The sequence below is a fragment of the Lithobates pipiens genome, unplaced genomic scaffold, assembly GCF_037356315.1.
Source record: "Lithobates pipiens isolate NorthernLeopardFrog02 unplaced genomic scaffold, aLitPip1_a1.2 Scaffold_22, whole genome shotgun sequence".
Lineage (NCBI taxonomy): Eukaryota > Metazoa > Chordata > Amphibia > Anura > Ranidae > Lithobates > Lithobates pipiens.
Genome location: NW_027507784.1, coordinates 116,150,179 through 116,177,897, shown reverse-complemented (window position 1 = coordinate 116,177,897; position 27,719 = coordinate 116,150,179). Strand labels below are relative to the sequence as shown.

The following is a 27,719-nucleotide window of genomic DNA, read 5'->3' as shown; positions in this document are numbered from 1 at the left end:
TGCAGGCACCATTAACAAGGAAATCATTCTGCCACTTACATACATAGTTACACGTAACTAAAAAAGACACAAGTCCATCAAGTCCAACCCATGTGTGTGATTATATCATATTATATCCATTGTATATCCCTGTATGTTGCAGTCGTTCAGGTGCTTATCTAATAGTTTTTTGAAACTATCGATGCAGTTTAAGGTTAAACCTCTTTTCTTCTAATTTTAGTGAGTGGCCACGTGTCTTATTAAGCTCCCTTCCGCAAAAATGTTTTATCCCTATTGTGGGGTCACCAGTATGGTATTTGTAAATTGAAATCATATCCCCTCTCAAGCGTCTCTTCTCCAGAGAGAATAAGTTCAGTGCTCACAACCTTTTTTCATAACTAATATCCTCCAAACCCTTTATTAGCTTTGTTGCCCTTCTGTGTACTTGCTCTATTTCCAGTATATCCTTCCTAAGGACTGGTGCCCAGAACTAGACAGCATACTCTAGGTGTAGCCAAACCAAAGTCTTGTAGAGTGGGGAAATTAACGCTTTTTCCCTGGAGTTAATCCCCTTTTTAATGCATGCCAATATTCTGTTTGCTTTGTTAGCAGAAGCTTGGCATTGCATGCCATTGCTGAGCCTATCATCTAATAGGACCCCCAGGTCTTTTTCCTTCCTAATCTCCCTCAGAGGTTCACCCCCTAGTGAGTAGATTGCATTCATATTTCTGCCACCCAAATGCATAACTTTATATTTTTCTACATTAAACCTCATTTGCCATGTAGTTGCCCACCCCATTCATTTGTTCAGATCTTCCTGCAAGGTTGCCACATACTACAGAGAAGTTATTGACCTGCTTAGCTTAGTGTCATCAGCAAACACTGAGATTGAGCTGTTTACCCCATCTTCAAGGTCTGAACAAATTAAATAGGAATGGTCCCAGCACAGAACCCTGGGGGATCCCACTTCCCACCCTTGACTATTCCGAGTATTCCCCATTTATCAACACCCTCTGAACTCACCCTTGTAGCCAGTTTTCAATCCATGTACTCACCCTATGGTCCATGCCAACAGACCTTACTTTGTACAGTAAAAATTTATGGGGAACTGTGTCAAATGCTTTTGCAAAATTCAGATACACCACATCTACGGGCCTTCCTTTATCTAGATGGCAGCTCACCTCTTCATAGAAGTTTAATAGATTGGTTTGGCAAGAACGATTCTTCATGAATCCATGCTGATTACTGCTAATGATACAGTTTTCATTACTAAAATCTTGTATATAGTCTCTTATCATCCCCTCCAAGAGCTTGCATACTATTGATGTTAGGCTAACTGGTCTGTAATTCCCAGGGATGTATTTTGCCCCTTTTTAAATATTGGTGCTACATTGGCTTTTTTTCAAACCAGCTGGTACCATTCCAGTCAGTAGACTGTCGGTAAAAATTAGGAACAATGGTCTGGCAATTACCCTAAGTATCCTCTGGTGCAAGCCATCTGGTCCTGGTGATTTATTAATATTAAGTTTCCCAAGTCTATTTCTAATTCAGTCCTCTGTTAGCCATGAGGGTGCTTCCTTTAATGTGTCATGAGGACAAACACTGCAGTTTTGGTTACTGAAGCCCCCCGGTTCCCTTGTGAAGACTGAGGAGAAAAATAAATTCAATACTTTTGCCATCTCCCCATTCTTCATAACCAGATGCCCTTCCTCATTCTTTATGGGACCAATATAGTCTGTCCTCCCTTTTATAACTGTTTATATACTTAAAGAATATATGGGGATTTTGTTTTGCTCTCCTCCACTATATGTCTTTTGTGTTCTATCTTAGGCCGCGTACACACGGGCGGATTGTCTGCCCAACTAAGTTCGTCAGACAATCCGACAGACAGTCCGTCCAACTTTTAAATGAACGGACTTGACCACACACGATGAACAGACAGTCCGCTAAAAGCTTGCGCGATGACGTGTACAGCACGTACGACGGGACTAGAAATTCGACGTCCAATACACTGCAATGCAACCTTCGGCGTGTAAATCCTTTCTGAGCATGCGCCATACTTAGTCCGTCCAACTTGCCTACACACGAGCGGACTGTCCGCTGAAACCAAGTTTGGACGGACAAAATTACGGAAATCCTGAAAGACTTAGTCCGCCAGACTGTCCGCTGAAACCCACACACGAGCGGATTTCAGCAGACTAAGTTGGGCAGACAATCCGCCCGTGTGTACGCGGCCTCAGCCACCCTAATTGCACCCTTGTTGCATTCTTTGTAAAGTCTGATTGTTGATGATGATCCCTCTGCCTTGTATTTTTTTGAAGGCTTTCTCCTTTGCTTTTATATGCATTTTTACATTAGAGTTAAGCCATTCAGGACTTTTGCTTGCTCTTTTAAATTTATTTCCCAATGGGATGCACTGGATAATGCCATTTATTAATATGCTCTTAAAGCAAACCCATCTCTCCTCTGTGTTCTTTGTTTCTAAGACTTCATCCCAATTTATATCTTCTAGCAAGGTTCGTAGCTTAGGGAAGATGGCTCTTTTGAAATTCAGTTTCTTTGCGTTGACCTTGTGTTTCCTATTTGTGTGATTTATACTGAAGCCAATTGACCTGTGATCGCTGTTGCCTAAATTGCCCCGTTTTTCAACATCCATGATCAAGTCTGTATTGTTGGTAATCAGTAGATCTAGTTGATGTGTCTATCATCTGACCCATGAAATTGTCCTGCAAGACATTTAGAAACTGGCGAGCCTTAGAGGAATGCGTGGTTCCTTCCACCATGTCTATGTCTGGATCATTAAAATCCCCCATTATACTAACACTTCCCATACTTGCTGCTAATCCAAATTGCGATAGGAGGTCTGTCTCCCCTTCCTCCCTCAGGTTAGGGGGCCTATAGCATACTCTCAGTATTATTTTCCCCTTAGCTTCATCCCTTTAGCGCTCTACCCATAAGGATTCCACCTCCTCCCTAGCTCCCTTATTGATGTCATCTCTCACATTCACATGTACATTATTCTTGATATATAGGCATACCCCTACCCCTTTTTTACCTATCCCTGCGATAAAGGGAATAACCTTCAATGGTTGCCAGCCAATCATGAGAGCTGTTAAACCAGGTCTCTGAAATTCCCACAAAATTCAAATCCTTCTCATTCAACGGTATCTCTAGTTCACCCATCTTGTCTGCCAGGCTCCTGGCATTGGTGAACATGCCACATAGTTTAGACCGGTCGCATACTGTCCTCTTATTGGGTGTTCCGAGATTGCAAATAGGACTTGTTACTATACTTACCTTGGGTTTATGTGCTTTAGTCAACCTACCACTAATGTGCCCAATACTACCCTCTGAAATATGTTCATTGCTGACTATCTCTACCTCTGGACCCTCCCCCTGTCGCCTAGTTTTAAACCCCTCTAACTTTTCAGCCATCTTCACTCCCGGCCACTGCCCTTGAAACCCCTAGCATCCTCTGAAGGAAGTTCGTTTTCAGAATTTGTTTTGTATATTCTGATTCGTTTCTCATATTTGTTGTTCCAAATCAATTTGTTTTTTTCAGAAGTTATTTTGGAAGATCTTTTTTTCATATTTTATCCTTAGTTTGGTGAATAGATCAGTGGCAGCACAGGAGTTTTTGGGTTAAGCTTGTTATTTTGGAAGATTCTGATTAATTTGTTATGTTATGATTCAGAGATTCTGATGGATCCACCTCCATCCAACCCAAACTCAATAGGTAGGACTCACCTTATTTCACTTTTAAACCTTACTACAACTTTTTATTGCAATATGTTCCTATTACATATGTATTATGTAGCGCATTTTTTATAAATCATGCTATTCTCACTAGAATAACAACCAATTGATCCGAATCAATGCGGATCACTCATTATGTCATTCCAAATGCTTCAAACATTAACAAAAGGCCCAAACTATCGTATCCTGTCACCCAAATGAAATAAATGAATATGAATGAATTTCTTGTTTTCCTTATAATTTATTTCAGATTTGTTGAAATTTGTTACTATTGTGATTCATAAATTCAGGTACATCCAAATCTTTGAATAACTAATATTTTATCTGAAGGTCAAATGTAACTAAGCACCTTTCTTCCAACAAACAGCATTCTTCCAACTAACCACCAATGTAAGGGCAATTCCCCCCCCCCCCCCCAAAGAATTGGTTTTAGGAGGGGTTCCCAAGGCCAAGAAATTATTTTAAGGGTTTCTCTGGGGTAAAGAAGTTAAGAAAGGCTGAGAGAACACTGTGTATTGTCCACTGCTTTGCAGCACATGTGTAATGTGAGGGTGCATTGGAGTGCCATTCACAGTGAAGGGAACCGAAGCGCACCAATGCACCGCATGTGGTGTAGTGTGAATGGGCCCTAAGGGCCAGTTCACACCACATGCAGTCTAGTGCATTTTGTTTCTGTATGAAAAACACATGGAGAGTAGGTTATATTGTTTCCAATAGCATATTTCACACCAGTGCTGTCAGTTCCTGGGTGTTCTTGTTCCAGAAAAAAAAAGTAGAACATGCTGCATTTTTCTTGCCCTGGACTGTACTAGAACATGGTAAAAAGCATCAAAAATGCACCAGAGCATGTCCAAAATGCGTTAAAAACATGCATGCAGAAGTGCATCTGGAATGGATCTGGAGTGCGTTTTTGTGGTGTGAATCAGCCCTAAGGCTGGCCATAGACGGTTTGAATCTTGGCTGGTTCAGCAGGAACCAGACAAGATTGGAACCATGTATGGGCAGGCTGAATGTACCAAGTTGATTGATCAAAATGGGTACAACCAGCCTGCCGGATTTACTTGCGATTATCGCTAGTGGCTGCTGTAGCCTCTAACAATAATCACTGTCTTCTCCCAGAGGGGTTGGATTCCCCCATCCCACACCGGAGATCACAATGTCTCGGTAGGAGGGATTCCCTATCAGCATTGCCTGTTTGGTGGGGGAATCGGTGGTTTCCTGTGGTTGCAGGAAAGAAATTTGCACTGTATATGGCCTGCCTAAGACTGATGGGAACCCTGATGTAAAAGGAACTCTAATGCAAAAGGTGCAGGCTGAATTTATGTGTGATTGACCTTTAATAATCGCTCAAGTATATTTGGAATTTCTTTGCTTTGTTTTACTATCGTGTTGGTTACAAAAAGAGCTCCAAGTAAGCCTAGGTTCACATTTGCATGGAACAGAAACACATTCATAATGGTGTGTGTTCCTGACCTGCAGGCAAAACATACTGCTCTTTAGCAGATGCTTGGGGATGGCGTTAATTACTAATGGCATCCCAATGCATTGGAAAATGCATCACATTTTTGCTTGCACAAAAAAAAAGTTTGAAGCTGCAGCACTATGTGGTTCCATGCGATGCGTTTTTAGGAAAGGGTCAGCACACAGGTGGTATATATTTTTTTTTTGGGGGGGGGGGGGGGGTAGCAATCTGTCCGTCCACCACCACCAAAAAAAAAAAACTAATTGAAATCCATGTGTCTGGTGCCCTGCATGTAGATTAGGGGCACATGGATTAGGGGGGCAGTGCCCCTGTGCCCTGCATTGATGACCCCCGAATCTCATCCTCCATTTATTTCTAGGCCTGGCTCTCCCTGTCCATTGGGGTAAATTGGTAGGTTTTCCATTGAAACTAGATCAGAGAGGAGCTTTTCTCAGCAGTAAAGATGACTGCAGGCATCTTGTAGCGTCTATCATTCACACTTAAAAAAAAAAAAAAAATGGCATTAAAATCTGCTGTGTGCCACATAGAACTGACCAGACCAGTGCCCTGTACTCCTGAGAGGGTCACCTCCAGCCCCTCTCCGGGATTAGGCTGCGCGCTCCTCTCCTCCGCACAGTGCGCGCCCCCGTCACTCAGACAACCGGAGATGGCGTCGCGCGTGCCCGCTGGTTACCCTGGCAGCAGCCCAGTTCTCGGTATCCACCTGTCCCCCCAACTCCGGAACTCCGCCAGTGACAGTATGGGGGAGACTCTGCCCCTGCCCGGCGTGTACCGGCGTGTGAGCGCCTGGAGTGAGAGCGGGGAGGAGTGCATGGAGCCCGGGAGTCCCCGGCACTGGAGGAGACCCGCCTCGGTGCCCCAACAGCTGAGCGATCACTGCGAGGAGTGGAGTTCGGGGAGCGAGCGCTCCGGAGCCCGGGGGTACAGTGACCCGGAGGAGCGATCCCTGGGGGGGTACAGTGCCCGCCTATCCCGGGACTATGGCCGCCAGAACAGCCTGCTCCGAGGAATATTCCAAATCCACAAGAGGAGCTGCGATGTCTCCCTCACCTCCAGCCAATTATTGTGGACGCCCATTTATCCGGAGAGCCCAGGTGAGACAGGTGTGTGCCCTTCGCTTCCCCCCCCCCAAACAGGTGTGTGCCCTTCGCTCCCCCCCCAGACAGGTGTGTGACTTCGCTCCCCCCCCCAGACAGGTGTGTGACTTCACTCCCCCCCCCCAGACAGGTGTGTGACTTCACTCCCCCCCCCCCAGACAGGTGTGTGACTTCACTCCCCCCCCCCAGACAGGTGTGTGCCCTTCACTCCCCCCCCCCCCGAGACAGGTGTGTGCCCTTCACTCCCCCCCCCCCGAGACAGGTGTGTGCCCTTCACTCCCCCCCCGAGACAGGTGTGTGCCCTTCACTCCCCCCCCCGAGACAGGTGTGTGCCCTTCACTCCCCCCCCCCCGAGACAGGTGTGTGCCCTTCACTCCCCCCCCCCAGCCAGGTGTGTGCCCTTCACTCCCCCCCCCCCCTAGACAGGTGTGTGCCCTTCACTCCCCCCCCCCCCCAGACAGGTGTGTGCCCTTCACTCCCCCCCCGAGACAGGTGTGTGCCCTTCACTCCCCCCCCGAGACAGGTGTATGCCCTTCACCCCCCCCCCCGAGACAGGTGTATGCCCTTCACTCCCCCCCAGACAGGTGTGTGCCCCTCTCTCCCCCCCGAGACAGGTGTGTGCCCTTCACTCCCCCCCGAGACAGGTGTGTGCCCTTCACTCCCCCCCGAGACAGGTGTGTGCCCTTCACTCCCCCCCGAGACAGGTGTGTGCCCTTCACTCCCCCCCGAGACAGGTGTGTGCCCTTCACTCCCCCCCGAGACAGGTGTGTGCCCTTCACTCCCCCCCGAGACAGGTGTGTGCCCTTCACTCCCCCCCGAGACAGGTGTGTGCCCTTCACTCCCCCCCGAGACAGGTGTGTGCCCTTCACTCCCCCCCGAGACAGGTGTGTGCCCTTCACTCCCCCCCGAGACAGGTGTGTGCCCTTCACTCCCCCCCGAGACAGGTGTGTGCCCTTCACTCCCCCCCGAGACAGGTGTGTGCCCTTCACTCCCCCCCGAGACAGGTGTGTGCCCTTCACTCCCCCCCGAGACAGGTGTGTGCCCTTCACTCCCCCCCGAGACAGGTGTGTGCCCTTCACTCCCCCCCGAGACAGGAGTGTGCCCTTCACTCCCCCCCGAGACAGGAGTGTGCCCTTCACTCCCCCCCGAGACAGGAGTGTGCCCTTCACTCCCCCCCGAGACAGGAGTGTGCCCTTCACTCCCCCTGAGACAGGAGTGTGCCCTTCACTCCCCCCCCCCAGACAGGTGTGTGCCCTTCACTCCCCCCCCCCAGACAGGTGTGTGCCCTTCACTCCCCCCCCAGACAGGTGTGTGCCCTTCACTCCCCCCCCAGACAGGTGTGTGCCCTTCACTCCCCCCCCCCAGACAGGTGTGTGCCCTTCACTCCCCCCCGAGACAGGTGTGTGCCCTTCACTCCCCCCCGAGACAGGTGTGTGCCCTTCACTCCCCCCCGAGACAGGTGTGTGCCCTTCACTCCCCCCCGAGACAGGAGTGTGCCCTTCACTCCCCCCCCGAGACAGGAGTGTGCCCTTCACTCCCCCCCGAGACAGGTGTGCGCCCTTCACCCCCCCAAGACAGGTGTGCGCCCTTCACCCCCCCAAGACAGGTGTGCGCCCTTCACCCCCCCAAGACAGGTGTGCGCCCTTCACCCCCCCAAGACAGGTGTGCGCCCTTCACCCCCCCCAAGACAGATGTGCTCCCTTCACCCCCCCCAAGACAGGTGTGCGCCCTTCACCCCCCCCCCCAAGACAGGTGTGCGCCCTTCACCCCCCCCCCAAGACAGGTGTGCGCCCTTCACCCCCCCCAAGACAGGTGTGCGCCCTTCACCCCCCCCAAGACAGGTGTGCGCCCTTCACCCCCCCCCCCCCAAGACAGGTGTGCGCCCTTCACCCCCCCCCAAGACAGGTGTGCGCCCTTCACCCCCCCCCAAGACAGGTGTGCGCCCTTCGCCCCCCCCAAGACAGGTGTGCGCCCTTCACCCCCCCCCCCCCCCCAAGACAGGTGTGCGCCCTTCACCCCCCCCCCCAAGACAGGTGTGCGCCCTTCACCCCCCCCCCCCCCCCCCAAGACAGGTGTGCGCCCTTCACCCCCCCCCCAAGACAGGTGTGCGCCCTTCACCCCCCCCCCCCCAAAACAGGTGTGTGCCTTTCACCCCGGAGGACAGGTGTGCCTTTCACCCCGGAGGACAGGTGTGCCTTTCACCCCGGAGGACAGGTGTGCCTTTCACCCCGGAGGACAGGTGTGCCTTTCACCCCGGAGGACAGGTGTGCCTTTCACCCCGGAGGACAGGTGTGCCTTTCACCCCGGAGGACAGGTGTGCCTTTCTCCCCGGAGGACAGGTGTGCCTTTCTCCCCGGAGGACAGGTGTGCCTTTCTCCCCGGAGGACAGGTGTGCCTTTCTCCCCGGAGGACAGGTGTGCCTTTCTCCCCGGAGGACAGGTGTGCCTTTCTCCCCGGAGGACAGGTGTGCCTTTCTCCCCGGAGGACAGGTGTGCCTTTCTCCCCGGAGGACAGGTGTGCCCTTCACCCCCTCAGCCTGTGTCTCATTCACTCCCAGAGCCTAGTTGAGACAGGTGTGTGCCAGTCACTCCCAAGACAGGTGTGTCCTCATGCATCCTAATAGCCAAGGTGAAACTCCTCTGTGCCCTTCACCCCCCAAAAAGGTGTGTTCCCATTCATCCTGAGAGTCCATGTAAAATCTGCTGTGTGCCATGTGTCCGTGTGCCCTTCACCCTCCCCCCAAGGCAGGTGTGTGCCCTTCACCCTCCCCCCAAGGCAGGTGTGTGCCCTTCACCCTCCCCCCAAGGCAGGTGTGTGCCCTTCACCCCCTCAGCATGGTGTGGGCCTGTCTCCCCCCCCCCCGACAGGTACCTTTTACCCCTAAGACAGGTGTGTGTCCTTCAGCCCCAGGATAGACATGTCCCATCCCAGAGCCTAGTTGAGACAGTTGTGTGCCAGTCACTGCCAAGACAGGTGTGTCCTCATGCATCCTAATAGCCAAGGTGAAACTCCTCTGTGCCCTTCACCCCACAAAAAGGTGTTTTCCCATTCATCCTGAGAGTCCATGTGAGACTAGTATGTGCCCTTCACCTCCCGGACAGGTGTGTCCCCATCATTCACCCACAACAGGTGTGTTCCCATTTGACCTGATAGACCAGGTGATACAGGTGTAGACCCTTCACCTCCCTCCTGGTCAGATGTGGGCCCTTCACCTCCTGTGGATCAGGTGAGACAGGGGTGTGCCCTTCAACCCCCTCCGGACAGGGGTGTGCCCTTCAACCCCCTCCGGACAGGGGTGTGCCCTTCAACCCCCTCCGGACAGGGGTGTGCCCTTCAACCCCCTCCGGACATGGGTGTGCCCTTCAACCCCCTCCGGACAGGGGTGTGCCCTTCAACCCCCTCCGGACAGGGGTGTGCCCTTCAACCCCCTCCGGACAGGGGTGTGCCCTTCAACCCCTTCCGGACAGGGGTGTGCCCTTCAACCCCTTCCGGACAGGGGTGTGCCCTTCAACCCCTTCCGGACAGGGGTGTGCCCTTCAACCCCTTCCGGACAGGGGTGTGCCCTTCAACCCCTTCCGGACAGGGGTGTGCCCTTCAACCCCTTCCGGACAGGGGTGTGCCCTTCAACCCCTTCCGGACAGGGGTGTGCCCTTCAACCCCCTCCGGACAGGGGTGTGCCGTTCAACCCCCTCCGGACAGGGGTGTGCCCTTCAACCCCCTCCGGACAGGGGTGTGCCCTTCACCCCCCTCCGGACAGGTGTGTGCCCTTCATTCCCAAGACAGGTGTGTCCCATCTACTCCCAGAGCCCAGTTGAGACCAGTGTGGTGCCAGTCACTCCACCTCCTAAGACAGGTGTGCCCTCATGCATCCTTGGAGCCCAGGTGAAACTCCTCTGTGCCCTTCACTCTCCAAAAAGGTATTCACCCCTGAGAGGTGTGTTCCCATTCACCCTGAGAGTCCAGGTGAGACAGGTGTGTGCCCCTCACCCTCAGAAAGGAGGTTTCTCCTTTTTCGCCATGAGAGCCCAGGAAAGATGTGTGTGCCATTCACCCCCAAACAAGTGTGGACCCATTCACCCCCAGACATGTGTCCCCAATCTCCCAGAAACAGGTGTGTCCCCATTCACCCCCAGAGCTCAGGTGAGACAGATATGTGCCAATCATCCCCAGAGCCCAGGTAAGACAGGTATGTCCTCATTTACCTTGAATCCGGCTGGGTTTAAAAAAAAATATAAAAAAATTGTATAGGATGTACCAGGGTTAGGCGCCAGGTCCTCTGATGATTGACAGGTTGCCATAACAATGGGGGGGACTTCCGCCAACGCCACCAGCAACACGGTAATTTGTTATCAACAAAGTGCTCTGCGCAGTGTCAATACTGTACAGGCACCATCCAGCTGCACAAAATCCTGGAAATATACAGGAGTGGCTCCCACATCCTCGATGGGCCCTGCCTGTTTCCAAGAGTAAGGGTTACTGATTTATGAGTAAAAACTATGAGGACAGTTATCACAATATCCAAATTAGTACTAAGAATAAGGGGGGGGGGGGGGGTATTGTATGTGTGTGTGTGTATATATGTATATATATATGATAATAGGTCAAAAATAGCATATTATATATATATATATATATATATATATATATATATATATATATATATATATATATATATATATATGCTATTTTTGACCTATTATCAATCAGCTGTTCACCTGCAGGGTTCTAATGAGGATAGTCTTCATCCCTTTAGGCCGGGTTCACACTGGTATGACACACGCTCTGACTTTGGGAGCACAAGACGTGTGTAAATCAATGATTCCCCATGAGAACGGTCATAAAGGGGTTTGTAAAGATTCATAAAAGTTTGTGTTTTTTTTTTTTTTTTAATAACAAACATGTCATACTTACCTCCTCTGTGCAAGAGTTTTACACAGAGCTACCCCAATCCTCCTCTTCTGGGGTCCCTTAGCGGCGCTCCTGACTCCTCCTCTTCTCAAGTGCCCCCACGGAGAGCAGCTTTCCATGGGGGCACATGTGCTGGGGCACTCCCAAATCCTGCTGCTACGTCCATTGACACAGACAGCAGTACCTGGCCCTGCCCCCCGGCCAATGGCTCCAGCTGCTATCAATCTATCCAATGAGGACCCAAGACAGTGGCTTGAGCTGCAGGGTTCAGGTAAGTAAAAGGGGAGCTCTGCTGCACTACAGAAGGTTTTTCACCCTAATACATGGGTCGGTCCGATTTTGAAAAAGGTTACTGCACTACTTTGGTCCAACTCTGGTCCTACTTCAGCCCATTGAATATCATTGAAGTCGGATCAAAGTAGGATCCTTGTTCTAACCATCCGACTTGTAACATCCGGCATGGTGATTACAGCAGCAGTAAAAGGAATTTATATCTCACTGGGATTGTTTTGATTGGTCAAAGGACAAGTCAGACTATCTGAAAGCAAAATCTTTCTCCTGTTCATTCAAGTCAGATGGAAGTTGGACTGATGTCGCAGGGCAAAGTAGGAGGACAGTTATGTCATACCAGTGTCAACCCGGCCTCAGACGTGATTTCCTATTGGGAGTATCTCACCAAAAATTTAATTTTCTTTTTCAGGGGATGCCTGAAATCTGAGGCCGCGTACACACGGGCGGACTGTTCGCCCAACTTAGTTTGTCAAACAATCCGACAAACAGTCCGCTCAAAATTTGCATGAGCGGACTTGACCACACACGATGAACGAACAGTCCGCTGAAAGCGTGCGCGATGACGTGAACGGCACGTACGACGGGACTCGAAAAACGACGTCCTATACACTGCAATGCAACCTTCGGCGTGTAAATCCTTTCTGAGCATGCGCAGAACTTAGTTTGACGAACAAGCCTACACACGAGCGGACTGTCTGCTCAAACCAAGTTTCAGCGGACTGTCTTACAGGAATTCCGAAAAACTTTGTTCGTCAGACTGTCCGCTGAAACTGTCTGCTGAAGCCCACACACGAGCGGACTGTCCGCTGAAACACTGTTCAGCGGACAAAGTTGGGCGAACAGTCCGCCCGTGTGTACGCGGCCTGACTTGTATCTTAGGCCCCTTTCACACCGAGGCAGTTTTAAAAAAATAGCACCTGTGTAGCGCCTGAAAAAAAATGGCCCCTTTCACTCCAGTGTGAGAGCCGGAGGGCTTTCACACTGGAGCGGTGCACTGGCAGGATGGCGAAAGAAGTCCTGCTAGCCGCATCTTTGGAGCGGTGAAGGAGCGATGTATTCGCCACTCCTAAACCGCTCCTACCCATTGAGATCAATAGGGCAGCGCGGCTATACCAACGGCAAAGCGCCGCTGCAGCGGCACTTTTAACCCTTTTTCGGCCGCTAGTGGGGGTTAAAACCACCCTGCTAGCAGCCACAAACCACGGCTAAAACGACGGTAAAGTGGCGCTAAAAATAGCGCCGCTTTACTGCTGACGCCCGCACCGCCCGAGTGTGAAAGGGGCCTTAGTGCAGACTTCTGGGAAAATTGGTGAACCAATCACGTAAACCGGAAATGATGTTTCTGTGTACAGGACACCTCTAGGTAGCCATATTACATGTTGCATGTTACAGAAAATTGCAGAACTGCAGATTAAAAAGGAAAGGTCATTTTTAATAACATTCAATTTACATTGTATACGCTATATTACTTTTTCTTTATTTGGTATTTTTGTTCCCCACGAAAGTGCAGTTACCCTTTAAGGAACTGACCTAGGTGTGTATGGTCAAACATATCTGGGATATTTTATTTGCATGCCACAAATTTATGTTGATATTACAGATTATTTTAATCAATATTTTCAATAGGTTTTTAGTCGTATTTTCTTTTTTAGATGTTAAAATAAAGTAAGGTTAATAAACATGCGTGCCTTACTATTGACAGTCATAAGGTGTTGCGTTTCAAGTTGTTTCACAGATTTCTATTTCCTGGCTGAAGGTCACCAATTTCTACATTCTGTTTAACTTAATAATAACCTAGAAGCAGCGTGCAGCCAAGCTTAGCTTTCAGGACCTGATTGTGCTTTCAGTCCTTGCATAGAATGTGTTGTATGGGGCATTGTGTAAACTTATAGCAGGATTTCCTGTTACCTATTAGAGTAGCATCCAAACATTAGGTAACTAACTTTTAATACTGCCACCTGGAAACAGTCCAGCATAGCTAAGAATTAAAGCAAGGATCCTTACCAAGGAAGTTATCAATTTGATCTTTAATTGTTCTGTTCAGGAACTGTCAACTGACAGCAAACTTTGAAAATAAAAAAAAACAATGTCCTGCATACCATATAAGCTATGTTAAAGGTATTGGTCACCTTTACAAAAAAATAATAATAATGAATTCACCAACATTGATTGAAAAAAAAAAAAAAAGTGCATTTATTAAGTTTTCTTTTGGGCCTGCAGAGCTTTGGAATTGTGATCAGGTGCAATGCACAGGCTCATACATTGTTTACCACCAGCCTCATGTCCAAACAGAGGTATGGATCTTATGTTGCTGGGCTTCGGGAAGCTCTGAATGAACTACAAACTCCCTCATGTTTAAAAATTTGCTAGAGGTTCTCACAGAGCGCCTTCTTCTGGTGTGCTATGTGAGTCCCTCTGCCACAGCAGCAGATGGGAATTGTAGCAAATGCCATTGATGGATCCAAGTGGATGAAGGTTAAACCTGGGTAGCTAAACTTTAGAGTCAAAAGGCATAAAAAAAGGAAAAAAATGGACACTTAAAAAATTATAAGGCAGAGGGGTCATTGTCAGCATTCCATCACTACAAGGAATGCAGTAAGAAATGTAAAAGTGCAATCAGTGGCAGCTAAAATAGACAAGGAGAGAAACATAGCGGAGGGGCGTAAAGAAAATTCCACAAAAATGTTAAAGCATATTCATAGTAATAAAGCGAGGTCAGAGCATATTGGCCTCATAAAGGAGAATCGGGGGAAGTTGCTTACAAGGACATGGAGAAGGCAACTGTATTAAATGCATTTTTCTCCTCCGTTTTTACAAAGGAAGAGTATAATAATCAGACTGTATTGTCAGTAACACCACACAGAATATACCCTTGTGGCTAACAAAAGCCAGTATCCAAAAAAAACAAAAAACTTAAATATCTAATTTTGTAAATGTTCCTATATCCACCTGCAGATGTCATCATTGTACACAGAGCAAGTCTAGTATGTCCAGTCCTTCTGCCCTGTTGTCGATATTCCCCCCTGTCACAGTACATTGCAGCTAAACTCTGATGAATCATAGCTGTATTGCCGAGTACACAGAAAAGGTCCTGGGAGCAGGAGCTGTAAAAAAAAAAAGTCTGGCAATGCTTATCAACAGCATTGCTCAGCCTAAAATACAGAAAAAAATACAATGAAATATTGTTTCATTTTGCATCTTTCTGTTTATTCATCTACAGATCAAAGGGGTGAACTTCGATCTGCAGCTGAAGTCAGTTTAAGCAACCTAACAATTTTTCAAATTAAATGTTCCTTTGTTGAACCCTTTATTAACCCTAAGTTCACTCTAATTAGCCCTAATTAACTCCTTATTCTCCTCCACTAAATTATCATTTTCTTGGTGATTTTTTTTTCTATTTTATTAACTAATATTTAATATTTTTTCAGTTTTGTTTGCTTTAGTCAATAATATTTTTACACCTTTTACCTATATTTACATGTATTACACTGAAAAAAGCGCAAAATAAAAAAAATAAAAAAACGACTTTACTTCATTTGTAAATAACTTTGCAATGCTTTGTACCAAAATCATAATTTTAGTTTTAAACAGGACAAAATACAGAATAAAATGCAAATTTTTTTTTATGTGCAGTAACATTTTTTTAATCTAACACTCCTAAAAAAAAGAAAAAGTGCCTTTTGTTTAGTTATATTACATTTAATTGTGTAAGGATTGTGGGGAAAAAAAAAATCATTGTTGCAGGACAATATTCACAAAAAGAAAGCCTTGTTTGTCCTTAAAAAATATGTATTTTGTTAAGTAATGACAATATTTTTACTGAATAAACAGGCTCATAGCAGAAATGTGAAAAGTGCTCTGGTCCATAAGGGCATAAACAATCAGTCATGAATATTAAAAACTAGACATTCCTTCACGTGACTTACCTTGAAGGTACTTATAAAGTAAACACTTTCATGTGAAAAACACGTCAAAGTTACCATATTGATCAGAGGCGCACCGAAATTTCAGCCGCCGAAACATATCATCCGAAAACGGTGTTTTCTGCATTCAGTCGTAAGAAGGAAAGGTGCTGATAATGGCACCAAAAAGGGGGCAGAGTCCGCCCCGGGTGCCGCACATTGTGGGACATTGAATTGGTGTGCCGTATCACAGGAGGCGGGCCATTGTTACTACGACCGCCCAGCACGGGGAATTCAAATCCAGCTCTGTGACACAGCGAGATATCGACACTCTGATCCTGGCACTGGTGAGGCTCCATCTGATAGACACTAGTAGGCTGCATCTGACAGGCACTAACTAGTATGATGGGCACTGGTGAGGCTGCATCTGACGGGCACTGGTGAGGCTGCATCTGGTAGGCTGCATCTTGCAGACACTGGTGAGGCTGCATCTTGCAGGCACTGGTGAGGCTGAATTTGACAGCCACTGGTAGGCTGCATCTAAGAGACACTGGTGAGGCTGCATCTGACAGACACTGGCGGAGCTGCATCTGACAGGCACTGGTAGGCTGCATTTAACGGACACTGGTGAGGATGCCTCTGACAGGCACTGGTGAGTCTGAATCTGACAGGCACAGGTGAGGCTGCTTCTAACAGGCAGGCTACATCTAACAGGCACTGGTGAGTCTGGATCTGACAGGCACTGGTGAGTCTGGATCTGACAGGCACTGGTGAGTCTGGATCTGACAGGCACTGGTGAGTCTGGATCTGACATGCACTGGTGAGTCTGGATCTGGTAGACTGCATCTAATCGACACTGGTAAGGCTGCATCTGACAGGCGTTGGCAAGTCTGCATCTGACAGGCACTGGTGAGGCTGCATCTGACAGGCAGGTTCCATCTGGCAGGCACTGGTGAGGTGGCATCTGACAGGTAGGCTGCATTTGACAGGCACTGGTGAGTCTGCATTTGACAGGCACTGGTAGGCTGCATCTGACAGACACTGGTGAGGCTGCATCTAAATGGCACTGGTGAGGCTGCATCTGACAGGCAACTTTGAGACCGCATCTCACAGGCAGGCCCTGGTAAGCTGCATCTGAAAGGCCCTGGTGAGGCTGCATCTGAAAGGCCCTGGTGAGTCTGCTTCTGAAAGGCTCTGGTGAGTCTGCATCTGTATATGTACAGTTATGTAGTTCCCACATGTGTATAGGTTTTCTTTTATTGGTGTTTTTTATTTTCTGTATATTTATTTATAATTATATTTAATTTGTATGTAGCACCGTGGTCCTGTGAGATACGACATTTCGTTCTACTGTATGTTCTTATGTGTAGTAGAATGACAGTTTGACTTGACAGGCCCTGGTGAGTATGCATCTGACAGGCACTGATGAACCTGCATCTGACAAGCAGCCTGCTTCTGACAGGCACTGGCAGGCTGCATCTGACAGGCACCGGCAGGCTGCATCTGACAGGCACCGGCAGGCTGCATCTGACAGGCACCGGCAGGCTGCATCTGACAGGCACCGGCAGGCTGCATCTGACAGGCACCGGCAGGCTGCATCTGACAGGCACCGGCAGGCTGCATCTGACAGGCACCGGCAGGCTGCATCTGACAGGCACTGGCGAGTCTGCATCTGACAGGCACTGGCGAGTCTGCATCTGACAGACAGGCTATATCTGACAGGTACTGGTAGGCTGCATCTGAAAGGCACTAGTGAGTCTGCATGAGACAGGTACTGGTGAGGCCACATCTGATGGGCTGGTGAGACTGCATCTGACAGGCACTAGTGAGGCTGCTTCTGACAGGCACTAGTGAGGCTGCATCTGACAGGCACTAGTGAGGCTGCATCTGACAGGCACTAGTGAGGCTGCATCTGACAGGCACTAGTGAGGCTGCATCTGACAGGCACTAGTGAGGCTGCATCTGACAGGCACTGGTAAGGCTGCATCTGACAAGCAGGCTGCATCTGACAGGCACTGGTAGGCTGCATCTGACAGGCCCTGGCGAGTCTGCATCTGACAGGCATTGGTGAACCTGCATCTGACAAGCAGGCTGTATCTGCCAGGCACTGGCGATGCCGCATCTGCCAGGCACTGGCGATGCCGCATCTGCCAGGCACTGGCGAGGCCGCATCTGCCAGGCACTGGCGAGGCCGCATCTGCTAGGCACTGGCGAGGCTGCTCTGACAGGCATTGGTGAACCTGCATCTGCAAAGCAGGCTGTATCCGACAGGCACTGGTGAGGCTGCATTTGACAGGCACGATTGAGGGCGCATCTGATGGGCTGTGATGCTGCTTCTGACAGGCACCGGCGATGCTGCTTCTTACAGGCACCGGCGAGGCTGCATCTGACAGGCACCGGCGAGGCTGCATCTGACAGGCACCGGCGAGGCTGCATCTGACAGGCACCGGCGAGGCTGCATCTGACAGGCACCGGCGAGGCTGCATCTGACAGGCACCGGCGAGGCTGCATCTGACAGGCACCGGCGAGGCTGCATCTGACAGGCACCGGCGAGGCTGCATCTGACAGGCACCGGCGAGGCTGCATCTGACAGGCACCGGCGAGGCTGCATCTGACAGGCACGGGCGAGGCTGCATCTGACAGGCACGGGCGAGGCTGCATCTGACAGGCACGGGCGAGGCTGCCTCTGACAGGCACTGGCGAGGCTGCCTCTGACAGGCAGTGGCGAGGCTGCCTCTGACAGGCAGTGGCGAGGCTGCCTCTGACAGGCAGTGGCGAGGCTGCCTCTGACAGGCACTGGCGAGGCTGCCTCTGACAGGCACTGGCGAGGCTGCGACTGACAAGAAGGCTGTATCCGACAGGCACTGGTAGGCTGCGACTGACAAGAAGGCTGTATCCGACAGGCACTGGTAGGCTGCATCTGACAGGCACTGGTAGGCTGCATCTGACAGGCACTGGTAAGCTGCATCTGACAGGCACTGGTGAGGCTGCATCTGACAGGCACCGGTGAGGCTGCATCTGGCAGGCACTGGTGAGGCTGCATCTGGCAGGCACTGGTGAGGCTGCATCTGACAGGCACTGGTGAGGCTGTATCTGAAAGGCACTTGTGAGGCTGCATCTGAAAGGCGTTGGCAAGTCTGCATCTGACAGGCACTGGTGAGGCTGCATCTGACAGGCAGGTTCCATCTGGCAGGCACTGGTGAGGTGGCATCTGACAGGTAGGCTGCATTTGACAGGCACTGGTGAGTCTGCATTTGACAGGCACTGGTAGGCTGCATCTGACAGACACTGGTGAGGCTGCATCTAAATGGCACTGGTGAGGCTGCATCTGACAGGCAACTTTGAGACCGCATCTCACAGGCAGGCCCTGGTAAGCTGCATCTGAAAGGCCCTGGTGAGGCTGCATCTGAAAGGCCCTGGTGAGTCTGCTTCTGAAAGGCTCTGGTGAGTCTGCATCTGTATATGTACAGTTATGTAGTTCCCACATGTGTATAGGTTTTCTTTTATTGGTGTTTTTTATTTTCTGTATATTTATTTATAATTATATTTAATTTGTATGTAGCACCGTGGTCCTGTGAGATACGACATTTCGTTCTACTGTATGTTCTTATGTGTAGTAGAATGACAGTTTGACTTGACAGGCCCTGGTGAGTATGCATCTGACAGGCACTGATGAACCTGCATCTGACAAGCAGCCTGCTTCTGACAGGCACTGGCAGGCTGCATCTGACAGGCACCGGCAGGCTGCATCTGACAGGCACCGGCAGGCTGCATCTGACAGGCACCGGCAGGCTGCATCTGACAGGCACCGGCAGGCTGCATCTGACAGGCACCGGCAGGCTGCATCTGACAGGCACCGGCAGGCTGCATCTGACAGGCACCGGCAGGCTGCATCTGACAGGCACCGGCAGGCTGCATCTGACAGGCACCGGCAGGCTGCATCTGACAGGCACTGGCGAGTCTGCATCTGACAGGCACTGGCGAGTCTGCATCTGACAGACAGGCTATATCTGACAGGTACTGGTAGGCTGCATCTGAAAGGCACTAGTGAGTCTGCATGAGACAGGTACTGGTGAGGCCACATCTGATGGGCTGGTGAGACTGCATCTGACAGGCACTAGTGAGGCTGCTTCTGACAGGCACTAGTGAGGCTGCATCTGACAGGCACTAGTGAGGCTGCATCTGACAGGCACTAGTGAGGCTGCATCTGACAGGCACTAGTGAGGCTGCATCTGACAGGCACTAGTGAGGCTGCATCTGACAGGCACTGGTAAGGCTGCATCTGACAAGCAGGCTGCATCTGACAGGCACTGGTAGGCTGCATCTGACAGGCCCTGGCGAGTCTGCATCTGACAGGCATTGGTGAACCTGCATCTGACAAGCAGGCTGTATCTGCCAGGCACTGGCGATGCCGCATCTGCCAGGCACTGGCGATGCCGCATCTGCCAGGCACTGGCGAGGCCGCATCTGCCAGGCACTGGCGAGGCCGCATCTGCTAGGCACTGGCGAGGCTGCTCTGACAGGCATTGGTGAACCTGCATCTGCAAAGCAGGCTGTATCCGACAGGCACTGGTGAGGCTGCATTTGACAGGCACGATTGAGGGCGCATCTGATGGGCTGTGATGCTGCTTCTGACAGGCACCGGCGATGCTGCTTCTTACAGGCACCGGCGAGGCTGCATCTGACAGGCACCGGCGAGGCTGCATCTGACAGGCACCGGCGAGGCTGCATCTGACAGGCACCGGCGAGGCTGCATCTGACAGGCACCGGCGAGGCTGCATCTGACAGGCACCGGCGAGGCTGCATCTGACAGGCACCGGCGAGGCTGCATCTGACAGGCACCGGCGAGGCTGCATCTGACAGGCACGGGCGAGGCTGCATCTGACAGGCACGGGCGAGGCTGCATCTGACAGGCACGGGCGAGGCTGCCTCTGACAGGCACTGGCGAGGCTGCCTCTGACAGGCAGTGGCGAGGCTGCCTCTGACAGGCAGTGGCGAGGCTGCCTCTGACAGGCAGTGGCGAGGCTGCCTCTGACAGGCACTGGCGAGGCTGCCTCTGACAGGCACTGGCGAGGCTGCGACTGACAAGAAGGCTGTATCCGACAGGCACTGGTAGGCTGCGACTGACAAGAAGGCTGTATCCGACAGGCACTGGTAGGCTGCATCTGACAGGCACTGGTAGGCTGCATCTGACAGGCACTGGTAAGCTGCATCTGACAGGCACTGGTGAGGCTGCATCTGACAGGCACCGGTGAGGCTGCATCTGGCAGGCACTGGTGAGGCTGCATCTGACAGGCACTGGTGAGGCTGTATCTGAAAGGCACTTGTGAGGCTGCATCTGAAAGGCACTGGTGAGGCTGTATCTGAAAGGCACTTGTGAGGCTGTATCTGAAAGGCACTTGTGAGGCTGCATCTGAAAGGCACTGGTGAAGCTGCATCTGAAAGGAACTGGTGAGGCTGAATCTGATAGGCATTGGTGAGTCTGTATCTGAAAGGCACTGGTGAGTCTGCATCTGACAAGCACTGGTGAGTGCATCTGACAAGCACTGGTGAGTGCATCTGACAATCACTGGTGAGTGAATCTGACAATCACTGGTGAGTGCATCTGACAATCACTGGTGAGTCTGCATCTGACAAGCACTGGTGAGTCTGCATCTGACAAGCACTGGTGAGTCTGCATCTGACAAGCACTGGTGAGTCTGCATCTGACAAGCACTGGTGAGTCTGCACCTGACAGGCACTAACTAGTAGTCTGCACCTGACAGGCACTAACTAGTAGTCTGCACCTGACAGGCACTAACTAGTAGGCTGCACCTGACAGGCACTAACTAGTAGGCTGCACCTGACAGTCACTGGTGTGGCTGCACCTGACAGTCACTGGTGTGGCTGCACCTGACAGTCACTGGTGTGGCTGCACCTGACAGTCACTGGTGTGGCTGCACCTGACAGTCACTGGTGTGGCTGCACCTGACAGTCACTGGTGTGGCTGCACCTGACAGTCACTGGTGTGGCTGCACCTGACAGTCACTGGTGTGGCTGCACCTGACAGTCACTGGTGTGGCTGCACCTGACAGTCACTGGTGTGGCTGCACCTGACAGTCACTGGTGTGGCTGCACCTGACAGTCACTGGTGTGGCTGCACCTGACAGTCACTGGTGTGGCTGCATCTGACAGTAACTGGTGTGGCTGCATCTGACAGTCACTGGTGAGGCTCACTGGTGAGGCTGCATCTGACAGTCACTGGTGAGGCTGCATCTGACAGTCACTGGTGAGGCTGCCTCTGACAGGCACTGGTAGGCTGCATTTGAAAGGCACTTGTGAGTCTGCATCTGAGCATGGGATTCATAAATAAACAATATAATTATATTTGTATATTTATCACACAAATTAAACATACAAGTTGAAGTTTAAGCAACGTAGAGACAATATAGTATAATAAAATAAATGTGGATCCAAAATAAGATCAAAAATTATGAGAAAAATTTGTAAAGTATGCCTCCAGACCATCCGTCCACCCCAAATGGGCTCAAACTGTGAACAGGTGGGGGCATATATAGTCAAAACTGGAAATGTTATAATGTATATATTATGAGATACAAAACATAAAGGTGAAGCACTTTCTTTGTTGAATGTTAGTTTACCATAACCAGTACATAAAGAAAATGCAGAACAAAAGCAAAACTCTATGCTGATGAAGAATATATCAGTGCTTGAAATAATAAAGTAACCCTTGTTTGTCGTTAGCATAGTAAACAAGAAGAAAGCATAGAAAATAAAAATAAATATACAAATGGGTACAGGGGCGGACTGACAACTCCTGGGGCCTCCGGGCAATATGAGAAGATTATGGGGCCCTTGGGCAATAGGAGGTTATGGGGCCCCCAAGCATTAGATTATGGGGCCACACAGTATACACACACACACATACATACAGTATACACACACAGACACACAATATACACTAGAGGTCGACCGATATGGGTTTTTCTCTGGCCGATGCCGATGCCGATATTTAGAAATCATGGCGGCCGATATATGATGCCGATTTTTTGGGGCCGATATGTTAGGCCAATTTTATTTTATTTATTTATTTTTAATCCCCCTTGATCTAACACACCTTTCCCACTGGGGCGTTTTTCAGGCGCTTTTGGGCTAAAAATAGCGCCTGTAAAGTGCCTGCAAAATTGCTCCCCTGCAGTCTGTGTGAAAGACAGAGTGCTTTCACTCTGAGGCGATGTGCTGGCAGGATCTTAAAAAAAAAAGTCCTGCGAGCAGCACGTTTGGAGTGGTGTACACCGCTCCTCCACCACTCCTGCCCATTGATATGAATGGGCACCACTGCCGAAGCGCATGCAATGCGATTTGGCAGCAGTGCTTCATGGGCGCATTTAACCTCTTCCTTGGCCGCTAGCTGGGTTATATGTGCCCCCCTAGCAGCCAAATAGCACCGCTAAAATGATGGTAAAGAGCCGCTAAAACGTGCGTTTTACCATCAACGCCTGCCCGCTCCAGTGTGAAAGCAGCCTTCATAAGTGATGCAGAAAATTTCTTACATTTAAACATTTATTAAACAAAACAAACCTCCAATCAGTTTACTTGTATGTATGATTTAGATAAAAAAAAAAAAAAAAAACCTATATATTAAATAAAAACAGGTGGTCAAAACTTTTGGACAAAAAAAAAAAAAATGGGTTAACTTTACTGTTTTTATTTTATTTTTATTTTTTAAATAGTGTATTTTTTTCCCAAAAAAATGCATTTGAAAGACCTCTGTGCAAATGCCGTGTGACATAAAATATTGCAACAACCGCTATTTTATTCCCTAGGATCTCTGCTAAAAAATATATATATAGTTTTTGGGGGGTCTAAGTGATTTTCTGGCAGAAAATACAGGATTTTTACTTGTAAGCAACAAGTGTCAGAAAAGATTAAGGCCTCTTTCACACGGGGCGGATCAGTAATGATCCGCCCCGTGAAGATCCGCTCGCTCAGCGGGGATCGCTCCGTTGTCCCCGCTGAGCCGGCTGCGGACAGGGTGGTCTCCGCACACTGTGCGGGGACCGCCCTGTCAGCTCTCCGCTCTCCTCTATGGGGATCGGACGAGCACGGACCGTGTGTCCGTGTTCGTCCGATCCACTCTGCAGACGGATAGAAAAATAGGATTTTCCTCCGTCTGCAGAATCGGACAATTGCGGAGGCGGACGAAATCGGGTGTCTGCGGATGCTCATCCGCAGACACCCGCTATCCCATAGGGATGAATGGATGTCCGTATTTCATCCGCAAACGGATGGATGAAATACGGACATACCATCAGCATGTGTGAAAGGGGCCTTAGTCTTTAAATGGTTAAACTGAGAACTTCTACACACAGAGATGATTTCATTCATTGAAGTGTAAACATTGTATCATTTTGTTCTTTTCTTGGCAGCCTGCCCAGAGAGGAGGAAAGGATTTCTATGACAACTCAGGCAACTTACACTGACTTCTACAGAAGTCATTTCAAAGTCCCGCTGTAGTTCTAAATCGGCTTTTTATCAGCACAATCGGCCGATGCCGATTATTTAAAAAACGGCAAATATCGGCCGATATATCGGCCGGCCGATATATCGGTCGACCTCTAATATACACACAGTATACACACACAGAATACACATACACACACTGAAAAGGTACTGGAGAGACGGGGCTATAATCTTGGGATTTAAAAAAAAAACACAGATTTTTACATACTGTCCCTGGTTTTATTGAGGCTGGCAACTCTGATGGGGCCCCTTAGTGGCATGGGGCCCTCGGGCAGTGCCTGAGTGCCCGAATGGTCAGTCCACCCCTGAATGGGTAATATCTTATTCGTATAGAATACCAAAAAAAAGAATATATTCTTACTCTACCTATAAAGGATGTCATAGAAAAACAAGGAGTAAAACATAAAAAAGAGAAGAAGAGGAAGAAGAGAATAGAAAAAAAGAGAAAAGAAATCTCTGAACAATCTCAATCACTCAGTACAATAATGATACACAAGGATTTTAATGTGGTAATAACAATGACCAGTGAAAATCAGAAGAAAAGTGTTTAACCCTTGGTTGCCAAATCATACAGAATTTGTTATTATTGTCTTTAACTAGATGCTGACCGCCGGCTGTCATATGACGGCCAGGCGGCGCACCTATTGTGGCGGGAGGCCGTCATATGACGGCCTCCCGTTTAAACAGGGAATGCGCGCAATCGTGGGTGCGCATCCCTGTTTCTTCGGTGGCGGCGTGTCACGGAGACACCGCTCGCCACTGAAGGGGGTGAACAGCCATTGGTTATGGCTGTTTACCACGTGATCGGCCATGATGAAGTCACGGCCGATCACAGATGGTCACACCCGACTGTGCACGGCGCATGCGCGCGATCGTGAGCGCGCTGCGCGTACACGCCGGTGGCGGCGTGTTCCCCGGGAACACTGCTCGTCACCGATGCTGGTAAACAGCCATTGGCTGGCTGTTTACCCATGTGATCGGCTGTGATCCTTTCACAGCCGATCACTAAAATGTAAACAAATCGCGGTAACGAGATGTTACCGGGTTCTCCTCCTCACACACTGATCGTGTGTGAGGAGGAGATTGCGGTAACATCTCGTTACCGCCTACAGTGTACACCAATCATACTGATTGCCCCCCCAATAAAGAGGACCTGTCACCACCCCTCATAGTACCTGTCAATTACAGTCCATCAGAGTACCTGTCAATTACAGTCCATCAGAGTACCTGTCCCAGTCCATCAGAGTATTTGAGTACCTGTCCCAGTCCATCAGAGTATTTGAGTACCTGTCCCAGCCCATCAGAGTACCCGAGTACCTGTCTCAGCCCATCAGAGTACCTGAGTACCTGTCACAGTTCATCTGAGTACCCGAGTACCTTTCCCAGCCCATCTGAGTACCCGAGTACCTGTCACAGTTCATCTAAGTACCTGAGTACCTATCCCAGCCCATCTGAGTACCCGAGTACCTGTCCCAGCCCATCAGAGTACCCGAGTACCTGCCCCAGCCCATCAGAGTACCCGAGTACCTGTCCTAGCCCATCAGAGTACCCGAGTACCTGTCCTAGCCCATCAGAGTACCCGAGTACCTGTCCCAGCCCATCAGAGTACCCGAGTACCTGTCCCAGCCCATCAGAGTACCCGAGTACCTGTCCCAGCCCATCAGAGTACCCGAGTACCTGTCACAGTTCATCAGAGTACCCGAGTACCTGTCGTAGCCCATCAGAGTACCCGAGTACCTGTCGTAGCCCATCAGAGTACCCGAGTACCTGTCCCAGCCCATCAGAGTACCCGAGTACCTGTCACAGTTCATCTGAGTACCCGAGTACCTGTCCCAGCCCATCTGAGTACCCGAGTACCTGTCACAGTTCATCTGAGTACCCGAGTACCTGTCACGGTTCATCTGTGTACCCGAGTACCTGTCCCGGCACATCAGAGTACCCGAGTACCTGTCCCGGTACATCAGAGTACCTGAGTACCTGTCACGGCCCATCAGAGTACCCGAGTACCTGTCATGGCCCATCAGAGTACCTGAGTACCTGTCACGGCCCATCAGAGTACCCGAGTACCTGTCATGGCCCATCAGAGTACCCGAGTACCTGTCACGGTCCATCAGGGTACCCGAGTACTTGTCACGGTCCATCAGGGTACCCGAGTACCTGTCACAGTCCATCAGGGTACCTGAGTACCTGTCACAGTCCATTAGAGTACCCAGTACCTGTCACGGTCCGTCGGAGTACCTGAGTATCTGTCACAGCGCATCAAAGTACCCGAGTACCTGTCACGGTTCATCCATTCAAAAGACTCATTATGCCTCACAGATTATACGTTGGGGTGTTTGCTTTCCAAAATGGGGTCATTTTATGGGAAATTCCATTGTCCTGGTACTCCAGGGCCTTCAAAAGTGTAATAGGTGGTTGAGAAATGAGATGCGTAATTTTTGCTCGTAGAAGGTCTGAAGGTACTACATCAATGTTGGTGCTCTGTATGTGGCCAGGCTGTGTAAAAGTCTCACACATGTGGTATCGCCATACTCGGGAAGAGTAGCAAAATGTATTTTGGGGTGTAATTTGTTGTATGCATATGCTGTGTGTGAGAAATAACCTGATAATATGACAATTTTGTAAAAAAAAAAAATAATAATAAAAAAATCTTCATTTTGCAAAGAATTGTGGGAAAAAATGAAAACTTAAAAAAACTCATCATGCTACTTACTTAATACCTTGGAATGTCTACTTTGTAAAAAGGGGTCATTTGGGGGGTATTTGTACTTTCCTGACTTGTTAGTGTCTCTAGAAATGAGATACACCTGATGTACTGAAGGCCTGATCAGATGTGATCAATTTTCAGTGATTGGCACCATAGTTTGTAGACTCTATAACTTTCACAAAGACCAAATAATATATACTAATGTGGGTTATTTTTACCAAAGATATGTAGCAGTATAAATTTTGGCCAAAATTTATGAAGAAAAATGACTAATTAGCAAAAATTTATGACAGAAACAAAGAAAAAGGCATTTTTTTCACAAAATTTACGTTTTATTTTATTTATAGCACAAAAAATAAAAAACCCACTAGTGATTAAATACCACTAAAAGAAAGCTCTATTTGTGTGGAAAAAAGAACACAAGTTTCATATGGATACAGTGTTGGATGACTGAGTAATTGTCATTCAAACTGTGAGAGCGCTGAAAGCTGAAAATTGGTCTGGTCAGGAAGGGGGTGTAACTGCACTGTATTGAGGTGGTTAATAGCTGTCACTTTAGCCACAATGACATTTTTGGATTTCCACTTCTTAGCTATGGTTTGCTTAGCTGCAGTGTTAATATGAATAAGTGATTTGAATTGTGTCCGGGAAAGTGAATCTGGTTTAAGATTTAAAAGTGCAATAGCAGGGTCTGGGGCAATATAAATGTCTAGAGCTTTAGAGGCCATGACAAATATGTTTTTCCAAAATTCTTGAGCCACCGGGCAATCCCACCATATGTGGAGATGTGTACCTGGAGAAGAGCAACCTCTGAAACAATTATTGGGATAAGAAGGAGAAAATTTTGCTATTCTAGCTGGTACTAGGTACCATCGTGCTAGAACTTTAAAGTTAGTTGCACATTTTTATCTCATCACTTAATGGTATGTCACACCACATTAGTGATATGGGTCTGTTGTTTGTTTACATTCTATAGGTAGCGCCATATTACTCTTAATTTTATTTTTATTCACATTTTAGTCTCCTTTTGGAGACCTAGCAGGGTAGGCTGCACACCTATTGCCCTTAAACCT

The 27,719-nt window shown here is 49.2% G+C and overlaps 1 protein-coding gene across 2 annotated transcripts in view; it reads left to right on the top strand.

The window, feature by feature from the left end:
* The first annotated feature begins 5,841 nt into the window (after positions 1–5,841).
* Positions 5,842–27,719, top strand: part of CERKL (CERK like autophagy regulator) — a 214,112-nt gene continuing 192,234 nt past the window's right edge. The window contains exon 1 of one of the 2 annotated variants that reach the window (XM_077448122.1): positions 5,842–6,312. In XM_077448122.1, coding sequence (XP_077304248.1) covers positions 5,865–6,312 — 448 coding nt within the window. In that variant the 5' untranslated portion in view covers positions 5,842–5,864. Of the gene's footprint in view, positions 6,322–27,719 lie in introns of both variants that reach the window. The other variant, XM_077448121.1, reaches the window with a different exon arrangement.